Below are 13,567 nucleotides of genomic sequence, written 5' to 3'. Positions count from 1 at the left end.
TCAATGGTATTTCTTCGCTCTCCTCTATCTGCAAATAGTTTGACGAATTTTCCTGTTATATTGTTTGATTTCGTCCAATATCTATAGATATTCCAGAAAGTACTTCCTTACAAAATAACTGACATCGCTGAGGATGACGCATTCTGCGCCTGTACGCAAAAATTTTATTAACACAAGATGAACCCAAAAAATTTTCCAAAAAAAATAAATTGCGTCACATAGTTGCAGATGATACGGCTGTCTTCTGTTTAAATTTCATCTTTCAGGACGTATTTGTCCATATTTTAACCATTTTCCTTACCGTAGTTTCCTCAACATCAGCCACTTGTAACGCAATTTTTTTTATGGGTTAACCAGATATCCAAGTTTGGGGGTCATTGAGCCAAGGGTGAGAAGTCAAAAAGTTGCTGTAAATATGCTCCACCGTTCCCAATTTTTTTTTTAAACTTTTTTGGTATTGGACTTGCGTAACGCCCGCTTACTAACGTGCGGGCATGATAACATCCACAAATGAAGCTGCGAGAATTTAGAATTTCGCCTCCTTGCATTCACCACATACCCACAAAATTTAATTCACTAAATAGCGACCAAGTCTCACTTGTATTTTTTCCCTAAAATCTGGATGTCATTGGTGAACGATTCCAACTCACCCATGATGCAAAAAACATATATTTTTCATGTGCAATGATTCATTTAAATTGCATTTAATAAATTGAAATTCAATTTCGATTCGTTACACTTTTCACCAATCTGCAATTAATAAAATACATACAATATTTACACTAAGCTTGTTTAAACACAAATAAATTAAAATAAAATAAATATTTTTTATGTCATTTCAGTGGATGTAACTTTTGTGATAGATATATTAATAAATTTTCGCACAACATTCGTTAATGGACAGGATGAGGTATGTTGTATAATCTAATATTTATAGACACTATTGTCTTTCTATTAACTAATTACTGTTACATTGAAAACTTCCCCCATTTTACGATTCTTTCTGCATACCAACTTTGCTTAACCTGAGAAGAAAATCTCAGGGGGCGCAGATTGCAAGAACCAAACTCTCTTTTACATTCTCTAATTTTCAAAGAAAGACACTTCCCTTGCCCACACATCACGTAAAGTGGCAAAAAGATTCATTATTAGAAACAAGAAATTTCCTACTCTAAATCTTGTATCTTATACAATTATAGGTAGTGTCGCATCCGGGTCGAATAGCTGTACATTACTTGAGCGGATGGTTTCTTATAGATTTAGTAGCTGCAATTCCTTTCGATTTATTGTTGGTAAATAGTGATACTGAGGTACGTAGAAAACGAATTGTTTGAACGAAATTTTATCGATATATTGTTTAGTGTCATGAATCAGTTTTTTCTTTACATTTACAAGTTTTTCTTCCATTTTTGTTTTATGTTTTAACCGATTAACAATATTATTATATGATGACTTCCACTAAAACTAGAGCAATGTATCTGGGTCCTGTGCATGCTACCTCATAAAATGTGAATGATCATTTTGTATGCCTATGTGATGGAATAACAATATAAAATCATCTTCTCGTATTATTGTGTAAGAATTGTCCAACTAAAAAGCTAAGTCGGTATAATTGGACAAGGAAATGTATCATGAGAGCTAAATGAGTAAACCCTAAAGTTGTCGTGTCGACTTTGTACGATATCTTCACAAAGGTATTTTTAAAGCAATACCGGACAAAACTATTACGAAATTTCTGTAGATAAGTTTAGGGAATCCATTTACTGATTTCAGCAAAACTTTGGTAATGTTCATCTGCAGATTGTTATTTGTATGTTATTAACGTGGAAATATTGTAATCGACGTCAGCTTAGGTGCACTTTTGGATAGGTATATGTGAGGTATTTGGTAGAAAATATATTCCTGTTGTATTTACATATTATGACTCAAAATTCCTTACTAAACCATAAATAGGTGTGCTAACCTAGCCTGACATTGATTATAATGGGCTGTAGAAATTCTACTGAAGTTTGTAAACTCATTGTCTATCATAATGTTACACGTTGATACGGTTACATTGACCCTTTTCTTAATACGATAATTACATTAAGTGATCGATAAACATTTAAATTTTGAAAATTGTAATTGTGTTATCGTAACATTAAGAGTTGACGAGCTTGCTGTACAGAACAATGTTAAAGAGCTAGTTACCTACTAAATAATTTTCTTTATATAAGCAAGAAATATTCGCACAAAAACTATTAAATTTTCCGAAATTAGACAAATCAAAAATCTTATTAAATCCCCCTTAAGTGATATGAATTATTACGAAAACAGAAACGAATTTTGAATGCTATCAAGGCACTGCAAGCATGAGTGGTACTCTAAATAGAGCACTTAAACGGGACAGTGTATCAAACAAATTTTGTCTTTGTAAAAAAATGTTGAAGAAATTTTCATACAAAATAGTTCTCTATTTGGCAGCTGTCACTCGAAGCACTTTTGCTTGAAGTGCGTTAATGCTATAATAACCTGTTATGTTCTGAGGTCGGCTATTGAGGCGAGTACCCAATCAACTCTTTTTTATATTAAAATAATTTCAAATTCAAGCAGATAGTGGCATCAATAAACTTTACCATAAAAATTGAGACAACTAGAGATGTTAAACATTATGGTAATGAATTGATATATCTGCGTCTCAAACATTCCAACTTTTCATAAGCCGCAGTATGTCAAATCTGTTACTTCTTTTGTTTATTGTCTAGTGTTTTATGAAAAATCTTTTGATTATTTAGTATCAAATAGTATTTAGTATGTCGTTGTCAATAACAGATAGCCGTTTTTAGGAAAGGAATAGAAACGATATTGTAAACTACTAGAAGCAATATTATCTAATCCCATTAGTAAAATAACATGAATGTTGCTATATCTCTATCAAATAGCGACAACCTGTTATTCCATAGTATACTGCAATTGAAAGCCGATTTTCAACCAATACTTTCTCTTATGTTTTTCAAGTAGTTTAATATGCTGAACTATATATCCGAAATCGAATATTTAGACCAACACATTCTTCCCAAAGAAAAGCAATCTATAGAAATATAACTAAAATATGACCATAGACTGAAAAATATATGCTTACCATATGATGCCTCATACTAAAGTTCACTAATATTTCTCTGCAAATTCAGCTGCATCTGCATCGGTCGACTATAAATTATAAATCTTTTTGCTATGAACGTTCAGCGAATGTTGAATTAGTGTCATTCGTTCAATTGAATCATTCAGTTTTTTTCCATACAAATGCTGTCAGTCATAGATTATTATTAAACTTTTAAAATTTAAAAGTTTATTCCATATTTATCACTGCACTGTTAGGAAGCGGTGACACTGTTATTATAATATCGGTAATCGTGAGATGTGCTTAATCATTTTCAAATCTCAAATTACAATAAGTTTCAGGCATTTCAGTGAGCAACTTTTCCGATATGGGGAACTCTCAGCTTTGTCATAAGATAAGTCAAGATAAGTTATTACTTTTATTCGTTCCACATGCATTTCATGACATAACAGCCTGTTACAGGAGCGTCCCTCTTTTTTCATTACTACCATTCCACACATACGAGTGAGTGCAACGACTCTTTACGTTTCTCCTGCTGACAGCATAGAAACAATGTGGAACGAATAAAACTGCTGAACAATAAGCACGTAAAAACTCTATTTGAGTTATTGTAGATTACAGCAAAGACCATGTTAATGGGCCGATTACATGAAGTGCAAAGTTTGCGACCCGATCGAAGCGAGGCCCGTAATTGCATACTCTGTTCTGATTAAAATTGTGCCACTATTGTTCGTTTTAGTAAATGTTTATTTTTTAGGAAATGCTGGTAGTTTGCATAAAAAACGTATCGTAAAATCAATTTTGAATAATGGTACTGATAATAGTTGTTGTAAATACCACCCACGAAATTCATCTGTAAAATATAAACCGAATAAAAAAATAAATAATTTCATTCAACATACCCTATACCTTACCTATATCTATATTATCTTCAAGTTTATTATGCACAATTTGTATACATAGAAGTTCTTGAACGGTAGTTATATTGCAGAAAATGGAAAAAGTCGTTTTTAATATTGCAACGGAATTTAATTCATATTTACGGAATCGTATACTGAATGTGCATAAAGTGAACTTATTTATCATTTTAGATTTTCGATAGAAATTTGTAAAATTCTTCCTTATTTAAATTTATTTAAAAATAAAAATCCTACTATAACTAATTGATGTCAGTTTCTGTTTTTACAGCTTGGCTTGGACAAAGACGAGGTATTTTCTAAACTATCCATCAAAATTTCTTTTTCTTTGATTATTTTAAATTTTGCTATACATATACCAACACACACAAACACACCATTTTATATACATTTTATTTAAAATTTATTTTTGTCGATATAATAAAATTCCGCAAAACAATTTTAAATTTAAATTTCAACAAATATTTTGAATTTAAACTAATTAAATGGGAAGTTATACGCTACACTTTCCATTTATCGCAGAAATTGTTTGATTAAATAATGCATAAATTCATGTTAAATGCATTTTAGTCGGACTGTCTGAATGTTTCAATCATTTTATTGGTTTTAAATCGCAGAAAAATGAATCGCTTTGCTGCTTCGTTTGAATATGAGACGGTTCATTAATTTTTATTGGGATTTTCCTTTTTTAGCACACCGTAAAAACGTTGCCATAATTTTTTAATCAATCAACCAGAGAAATGATAAGCGTCGGCTCACCGGACCAGAATGAGTATCATCGAAAGACACATTTTGTGACTAATGTCTCGTATGGAAAATTGAGAGAATTCAGAACATTGAGAGAAAATTGTTCAGGTGCACATTCTAGTCCGGCGCTTATCATTTCTCTGCTATTTTAAATGGTTTTAATAATGTTAATAAGAGTGTTTCTTGTTCGAACTCAGTAAAATTAACTTTCAAATTTTGACATTTCACCCATCGAAACCAATTGTTAAATTTTCTTTTTTCGCTCTTTTAACCCTATAGAACCATAGACCCAATTTTATGAATTCTGTGAATTCTGTGAATGAAATTGTCGAATTTCCATTTTAAATAGTTAGTTGTTTCAATTTCCCATAATTAATTTTAATAAAATTTATCGAAATGTTAACCAATCCATAGTTTTCGGTTAGCTTATACCAATATTGCTTTTAACCTATTTTGTGGTTCCTTTTTCATTACAAAAATGTAATTATTTTTTGTAGGAAATATGTTACCGAACTTTTTCACTCAACGTTTATACATTTTCCTTTTTTGATTTTTAATTTCGGAAAATAATTTTAAAATTTTGAATCTAATGAAAAACCATTGAGAATGTTGCATCAAAATGAATTCCATTCATAATATAAAAATTAATTAAATAAAATTTATAATCTCGAAAAGTATTTCCAACTTGGCATACAAGGGTTTACATGTATATTGCAATAAAATGGACGTTATAAGAGAGTTTGGGCTATACCAGCGGATAGCAATTTTTTTCAATCAACTTTCAAGCATATTATTATATGTGTAAAGCTCGTTACGAGCTTCGACCGCAGTAAAAGGCTGGAACTTTCTGGGAGTTGATGTTAGCCTATATGATCCTGTGACATAACCTCAAACTGCTGCTGCATCGAGAGCTTTTCGTTCATTCGTCTCTGTTTTGATCTATATGAAGGCGTGTGGCGCACATTAGAATCATTTCAGTTGCAAGACGACCGTATCCTGCGATTCATACTAAGGCATATGCACGTCGATTTCACTATCCAGTAAAGTCTGCGCTGTTGAATCGCTGCAGCAATTAAGTTGTCTATACGAAGGCGTGTGGCGCACGTTAGATTAACATCATTCGAAATTCAATGATCCCACTGCCATATGGTCATGGGAGATTCGTCAACAGCTTCGGCTCAACTATCCCAAATACTTCAACGTAAACATGACGAATATATTGAACAGTATCCAGACGACGATCGTTGGCCGTGTGCATTTTGTGGTCAGCTTTGCAAAACTCTCGCCGGCTGTAAAGGACACATAACGAAGTCTCATCAAACTATATCTCGTGGTGTCATCGCTAATGACATTAATCTCAACGACATCGAGGATAGACCATCTGTTCCGCCTGCACAAAATGAATTTTCGTCCATCACACAGCGATTAAATGAATTGTTGGCATCAAAACGTCAAAATCATGACGAGTTGGACAGTATACTCTCCGACTATGTTGCAGAATTGTGTAAATGTGAAAAAAGGTTATCAGGCCCTGAACATCCATCGAGAAAATTTTATCGTCTGAGAAAATCAAATGCTTTTCAACGTACCGACCGAACCTACGGTGAGTCCAGTAATCCACAAAGAGCCACACAGCGTGACAGAGACAATAGACGTGCAAAATTTGATCGTGAGAAAACACAGTGGCTATATTTTAACCAACGAAGAAAAGTTGTCCACAACATCATTAAGGACAAAAATGACAAGGGTTGCTCGATTGAGTTAGCCTATATACATCGTGAATTTTCTACTAGATGGGAAACGCCGAATTATAAATATAGACCTCCACTCAATCCAGTCACTCCAGAAGAACAGCGTGTGCTTGACGACGAATTTGAAATTAATATCTCTGTCGAAGATGCAGCTGCACAAATTACGAAATTGGATGCCCAAAGTAGTGCCGGTCCCGATGGTGTGCTACCACGATGGATTAAAGCAACAAAAGAAGACTCATCTAAAATCATCTCTAAGGTGATGACGTACATGCTTATATTCGACCATGTTCCTAAAGCCATGCAAGAAGCGAGAACAGTTCTTTTCTACAAAGAGAAAGGAGATCGAATGGACCCAAAAAATTATCGTCCAATTACAATATGTTCAGCCATCAGGCGTGTTATTGAAAAAATTTTGGACAAGAAAATTCGAAACTACGTACCATTCAGTTTTTTCCAAAGAGGATTCACGAATATCAACGGCACGCTTGTGAATACAGCGATTTTGAACGCCTGTCTACAGAAAGCGAAGAGAGAAAAACTGGATTTTTCAACTGTATTGTTGGATGTGACTCAAGCATTCGACAAAATTGGACATAAGCATTGCGAAATGCGAATAAGAGCAAGACGGGCACCATCATGTCTGAAATCAATGTCAATTGGCTTGATGAAAGGAAATTTCACTCGAATCAACACAATCAAAGGCAAAACCGATATAATCGAATTCAAATGTGGTGCCATGCAAGGGGCCCCCCATTCACCTTGGATTTATAACAACAGCATCGATGACGAAATCGAAGAATTCAACGAGCCATCAGTGAAGTCAACGTTTGGTTTCCAGCTCCATCACGACTTTGAGAATGAAGTTCTACAAAATTTCGCCGATGATTCCGATTTATGTGCCAATTCCCGTAATTCTGCTGTTACGTTAACTCAAACATTCATTGGACTCTACGACGAGCTCGGGCTTGAGGTCAACCCAGAGAAATCAGTCTGTATAAGCATTGTGAAGGGAGAACTGTGCTCCGATGATCTGATAATAAATTCCACAACAAAGATTTCATGTATCAGTGCATCAGAACGAATCAAATATCTTGGAACGAATTTCAACGATGAAATAGTTATCGATGAAACCGGCATGCTACAACAACTTAGAAAACAAGTGGAACGACTGGTATCAACACCGCTTTTGAATCCGGACCAGAAATTCAACATAATCAACGAGTACATTTGGCCTACAATCATCTTTCCATTCCAACAAGCCCCACTTTCGAAATTGCCGATTACTTTCCTTGCAGACATCGATAAGATCTTGAAAAGTGCAATCAAGGAAATTCTCCAAATACCGAATGCAACACCAGACGCCATGATTTACTCTAGCAAGACGTTCAAAGGTCTCGGGCTTATTAAAGCAAGATGGGAAGCATACATTCAATCATACAATGCTAGTGATTATCTACAAAATTGCGGTGTCGACGTCCTTTCTGAGATCAGAGACTTCAAATCGGAAAAATCATTATGTCTCGATAAATTGCCAATTTCCAGTGCTCTCAAAGAGACAATGTCAAATGACCAACGAAATGCTCCACCGCCCATACACCTTCGATGCAAGAAACAGAGTAAATTGCTACGAGGTGATTTACAGCAGTTACAATTTGAGGCCTGGTGTGCCCTTCCAACGAAAGGTCGAGGAGTATGTCAATTCGCTGAATATCCGGCTGCAAACAAATGGATTTCATCGAAATTTGGTTTATCAACATCGGAATGGATAAATTCCATCAAAATGACGGCGAATGTATTGCCCGTGCGAACCAACCCTGGATACAGTCAAGGAAACAGCCGTTGCAGACATTGCGACGAGTTCGAAACATTAGGTCACATCCTTGGCAAATGTCCTAGAGGCGAGCTTCTACGCAATAACCGACATCACACCTGCCGTTCGTTGATTGCTTCCAGTCTGAGAGACAAAGGATGGAAAGTGGACGAAGAAATATATTGTGTCGATGTTAATGGCACCAGTCGGAGAGCAGACATCTTCGCTTACAATCGAGCCACCGGGAAAGGATTCATCATCGATCCAACAGTCAGAATGGAGGGTGACAGCGACCAATTTACCGCCGTCGACGACGAAAAGAAACTAATCTACGAACCTTGTGTACCACATTTTCGGTTAAAGTACAATGTCTCTGACATTGAAGTTGTTGGACTATACATTGGTGCTAGAGGCACAATAAGTAAAAGTTTCGTGAATTTTCTGAAAAGGTTTAAGATACCGTTGACGGTGGTTGAGACGATTGTATCGTCAGTTTTGAAGATCAGTAGTTTGATATGCAAACAACATTTGTATTCTTGAATTAATTCGAGATTTTCAACCATTTTAACTAACTAACCAATGTGTCGAGAATACTGAGTCGTTTGGCTACTTTTTGTATGAAAGCAGTGTCTAATAAAGTCTTATATATATACGAAGATGTATCTCCTGTCGCTCAAACCTGTCATATCAGATTACTTGTAACCGGAAGTTTTCACAGGCTACGGTCAATACAAATCCAGATATAACTGACCTATTCTGAGTACTTTTACACTAGAATTTTGTCGTATTTTACTACTTCAACAAGTTTCACCAACATTCAATTATAAGTTTCTAAGACTTGAAAGTACTACATTTGTCACTTACGTGGAACAACGCGTACATTCTTTGTGCACAACATTCAAAATCTAGTACTTCGAAATCGTTTTGAAAGTATTCGTTATACATTATCGTTTATAAAGTAAGTTTATAAGTTAATTCACTATACGCTCAAACTCTCTAATATGTGTCCTATTCCAACAAAAAACAGAAAGGAAACACATGGCACGGATGCAACATCATAATGAAACATAAAACTAAATGAAAGTGTAACGTTTTCTCATTTAACATAAACTTTAAACCAAAAAACAACAACATCTAAAAACTAAAAATAAAAGAATTCTATGGTATGCAATCAATAAGTGCAGCTACAGTATTAAGTGGTACAACAAACAGCCATTATTGTTCACTCAAATGTATTTTATAGCTACACTCTTGTGAAAATGATGAAGCTTAAATTTTCAAATGAATTATATAGAAACCTTCACTACAATTTCGCTTTGAGCTTGGGATTCAATTTTAAATTATCATTTTATTTTTAAGTGCTTATGTGTATAATATGTGCAATAATAATCAATCATTGTAGGATAATTGAATTTGTGTGGCACAAATCGTTACATGATAATTTATTCATTGAAATTGAAACGATTTTTTTACAATTTTTATTGATCATTTCATATATCATTTTATGGCATCTTTGCGCCATTGTCAGAGCCTATTTTTAGGAATAGAATATATGATGCAACTAGAACTTGGATACAGCCCAAGCAGCGCTAAGTAGAAAAACCGTAATTTCTTTCATTTTTATTAAAACATGTTCCATAAGTCTGACAAAATGTAAAGAAATCTGTAGAAACGGCAAGCGTATGGTCATATACAATGATCTTTTACTTAACCCATTTAAAGAATATTTTTGTATTTGATGCAAAATCTACTACTTCATTCGTACTGACATACCTTTCACTATATTTAAACCACCAACTAAGTTGATGTCCATATCAGATGAAAGTTTTAAAAAAATGAAATAAGAAATCAATCTATCAGCGTACCTTTCTATACAGCATGTAGCTTGAACTCTCGTCGGTACATAAGCCTTTTATTTTACTGAATAAATAAATCAGTTTCCTGCAAACTGTATTGATTCAAGTTTTACAAAACAGCTTATATACAATGTTTACTCAACTTAGGTTTCGATTCGTGATTCACCTTATGCCATTCAACCGAACAGAAATCATTGGCCAAATAAGCTATATGAAAATAACTATCAAACCAAAAACTTTTAACGACCCACCACCCTGGTATCTGTATTTGATGATATTATGTTATTCCGATTGTAAGTGCTTCCTAACAATTTCTTAGTTGGGTTGTCGTCTTTAATTCGGTTCAACAATTTAATTACTTACTGACTGTAAGAGATTATAAGTTTCGAACTCATTTATTCATTTAAACTCCAGTTTAATGGTGAACCCAATGAACCTCAGATAAATCAATGACTTTAAAGGGCGGGAAACAGATTGTTAGCAATCACAAGTAACGTCAAGAACTCACTCATCTTGAAGATGTAATCACATTAAGGGTGACAAAGACGCATCCACCTGTATCATTTTGATGTGTTTATTATGCGAGCTTAAAGGATCGAAGAGTATTACGGTTAACCAGCCGCTTAATTGCAAAGATTGCGAACTGTCATGTTTTTAATCTTTGCGTGAACAAGTTTACTCTTCAATGTTCTTTTTATTTGCTTTGTGGTACGCTGTGTCGCACAGAAATGTTTGTCAAATTTTATTTTTCTTTCTACTTAAAGTCATTCATGCAAAGACTCCATACGAATGCTTATTGTTCACTCAATATTTCGATTTTGATGATCGCAACTTATTAGGCAATGGAATATTTCTGAGAACATTCATAAGCTCTGCTAGAAAATGATTTTGAAAATAATTTAGGAATATTGGAGGACACTAAAAGAATTTCAAGAAAAATTTGAGAACCATTTCCTTAAAAATAGTCTCTGCTCACTACCACATGAGCACTAGTTTCGATAGTAATTTAAGCTCACAATCCATTTATTTATTTTCACACTGTTTATGCGATATGTGACAGCTGGCATCATAAGTATAGAAATGAAATCATGATTTTTAATGAAAAAAATCCCAAGACAAAAAGGACCTGTTCATCAGTTCTTTGTATTTATACTTTGTGTTCACTGAAACGTACCGTAAGCAGTATTGACGGCTAAAAGCAAGCAATATTGACAGCCAAACGACGAGAAGCTAATCGTATTTTTATATTGCATTCGGGGTGCTAGCTAACGTTGAATTGATAGAAGCGATAGTAACAAACATAAAGAGAAATTAATTTTCTTCTCGATTCATCCATGTCAGTCGTGCATGGAAAATGTGTGTTGGTGAAATTGAATAATTGTATTGAGAGCGAGAGCGACGTCTTAACACATTCAAAATAATTGCGGCTTGTCAACTTCCGGCACATTTAAGTAAAGTCCAGGGTGCTGAAAGTTGGCCAGCCGCAATTAATTTCAATGTGTTAAAGAAAAACAAATTACGAAAATTATCTTAAAAACATGCGCTTAACACTTATAAATTACAGGTTTCTGTGTGTATTTGATTAACTCAAAATTAGTTTGAATATTTTCCCCTGATTTTTAGTCTTTCATATTAGGGTTCATTCACAATGTACGCACTCTTATTATAAAGAGGGGTGGGGGGTTCATTTTTCGTCCGCACTTTGTGAATGGTCCCTTACGAGCTTAATTATAATGATGTAAAGTGAGTGTAATAAATACATTTTGAATTTTTTTAATTAAGAAAGAAAAGTAATAAAAATTAGAGGTGCCATTAATAACAACAAAAGAAGGAATATCCATCATTTGACTCGCATATCTTTTCACAACACAGACGAGAAAATTGTTATTTTCTCACCTCAGCTGAAACGTTCGGTGAAAAACGTTGTGTTGACCTTGGGAAATAGGAAATTTAATTTTCTTGTGTGACACCATCGAAAACAAATTTCAATTTTTTTTTCTCAGTGAGCAAATAACTATTTCATTTCCAAGAAGCATGGAGTAGACTTTAACCTATGTGAGTGTTAAGAAATTGAGAAATTGTGAATTATCAAAGAACATTCTAGTAAGAAATAAGCTCAAAATATATTTAAAAACGACGATAAAATCAATGAAAACCATAAAAATAAGTTTTCCATTCGTTTTGAGTTGATTGTTTACAGTGAATTGCTTATCAAAAAATTCGATCTGCCAATGAACCAGCAGCCAGACCTCACTATCAATGTCCAAGTCAATTTATTTATACACAAATTTTTAGACCTGTTCCACATAATTGTTATCCATAAAAATGATTATTGCAGATAGAACAAAAAAATAAGCGTACGTGTCGATTTTAACAAAAATTTATTCTGATTTGAACACGGTTTTAATTTAGCGAATAAAATAGCTGTGCTTATTAATTGTTATGTTCGTTCATTCATTTTGTTTTTAATTTTACGTTCACTCTGCATTTTCCCACTCATATCACAATTTTAATTTTATTATGTTCACCAAATCGATGTGTACCTTGGTGTAATATGCTTTTTCAAATCACACTCAAAACAAACATTTTAAAATATGATTGACTGATTGAGTTCCTATCTGAGAACGCTATCTACATTAAATATTGATCAGTGAGACTATCGTCAATCTGTATTTCCCATTTTATTTTATAGGTCCACTGTTTTATTATTATTCGTAAAATGCACCGAGATTTCCGTTTAATTTGACAAAATGAAATTTAATTATTATTATTTTCTGATAATTTTTTACTTTTACACGCATATTAGTTTACACGGACTAAAACTCAAACTTGTTGTCTCAGATATATCTTGTTAAAGAAAATTGTTATTTATGTTGCCGCGTGCTGTATGAATGTTTCAATCGCAAAAGATATGAAATCCGAGGCAAAGCCGAGGTTGAGAACACATCGTGTGTGACAAAAACTAGCATACAGCACAAGTTGCATGGAAAGTTTTACGTAAATCAGTAAATCATAACAATAGGGAGATTCCGATTTTCACTTTTAAGTTTTACATCAACTTATCAAGCATTATTGCAAATCTCCCTTTTACTACAACCTTCATTATTATTTCACTTATAGTAATAATAGTTATTTATGCAACAAGTTGCGAAATGCGGTCGTTTTTGTGACTACTAATGAAGCTAATTAAATAGTGTGACAAAAATGACCCCATTTCGCAATGTGTTACAACAAGCTGCGAAAATTGAACTTATTGAACATATTTTCGTGTTGTGATTTTTCAAATAAGAAATAATTTCAATGATTATTCGACATTTCAATAATTTTCATTTATTCACATTCGTCTCCTCATTTTATCAATCAATTTATATGTTCCTGCCTGT

The 13,567-nt window shown here is 33.7% G+C and overlaps 1 protein-coding gene across 8 annotated transcripts in view; it reads left to right on the top strand.

Moving 5' to 3' along the window:
- Window positions 1–13,567, top strand: part of LOC119079989 (potassium voltage-gated channel subfamily H member 6) — a 108,834-nt gene that overhangs the window by 82,967 nt on the left and 12,300 nt on the right. For 5 of the 8 annotated variants that reach the window (XM_037188146.1, XM_037188150.1, XM_037188148.1 and 2 more), the window contains 3 exons: window positions 843–910; window positions 1,200–1,310; window positions 4,274–4,309. In XM_037188146.1, the coding sequence (XP_037044041.1) occupies window positions 843–910; window positions 1,200–1,310; window positions 4,274–4,309 (215 nt within the window). The remainder of the gene's footprint in view (window positions 1–842; window positions 911–1,199; window positions 1,311–4,273; window positions 4,310–13,567) is intronic. The other 3 variants (XM_037188147.1, XM_037188151.1, XM_037188149.1) reach the window with 2 other exon arrangements.

Source organism: Bradysia coprophila, unplaced genomic scaffold (assembly GCF_014529535.1).
Source record: "Bradysia coprophila strain Holo2 unplaced genomic scaffold, BU_Bcop_v1 contig_350, whole genome shotgun sequence".
NCBI classification, from domain to species: Eukaryota; Metazoa; Arthropoda; class Insecta; order Diptera; family Sciaridae; genus Bradysia; species Bradysia coprophila.
This window is presented reverse-complemented; position numbering and strand designations above follow the sequence as displayed.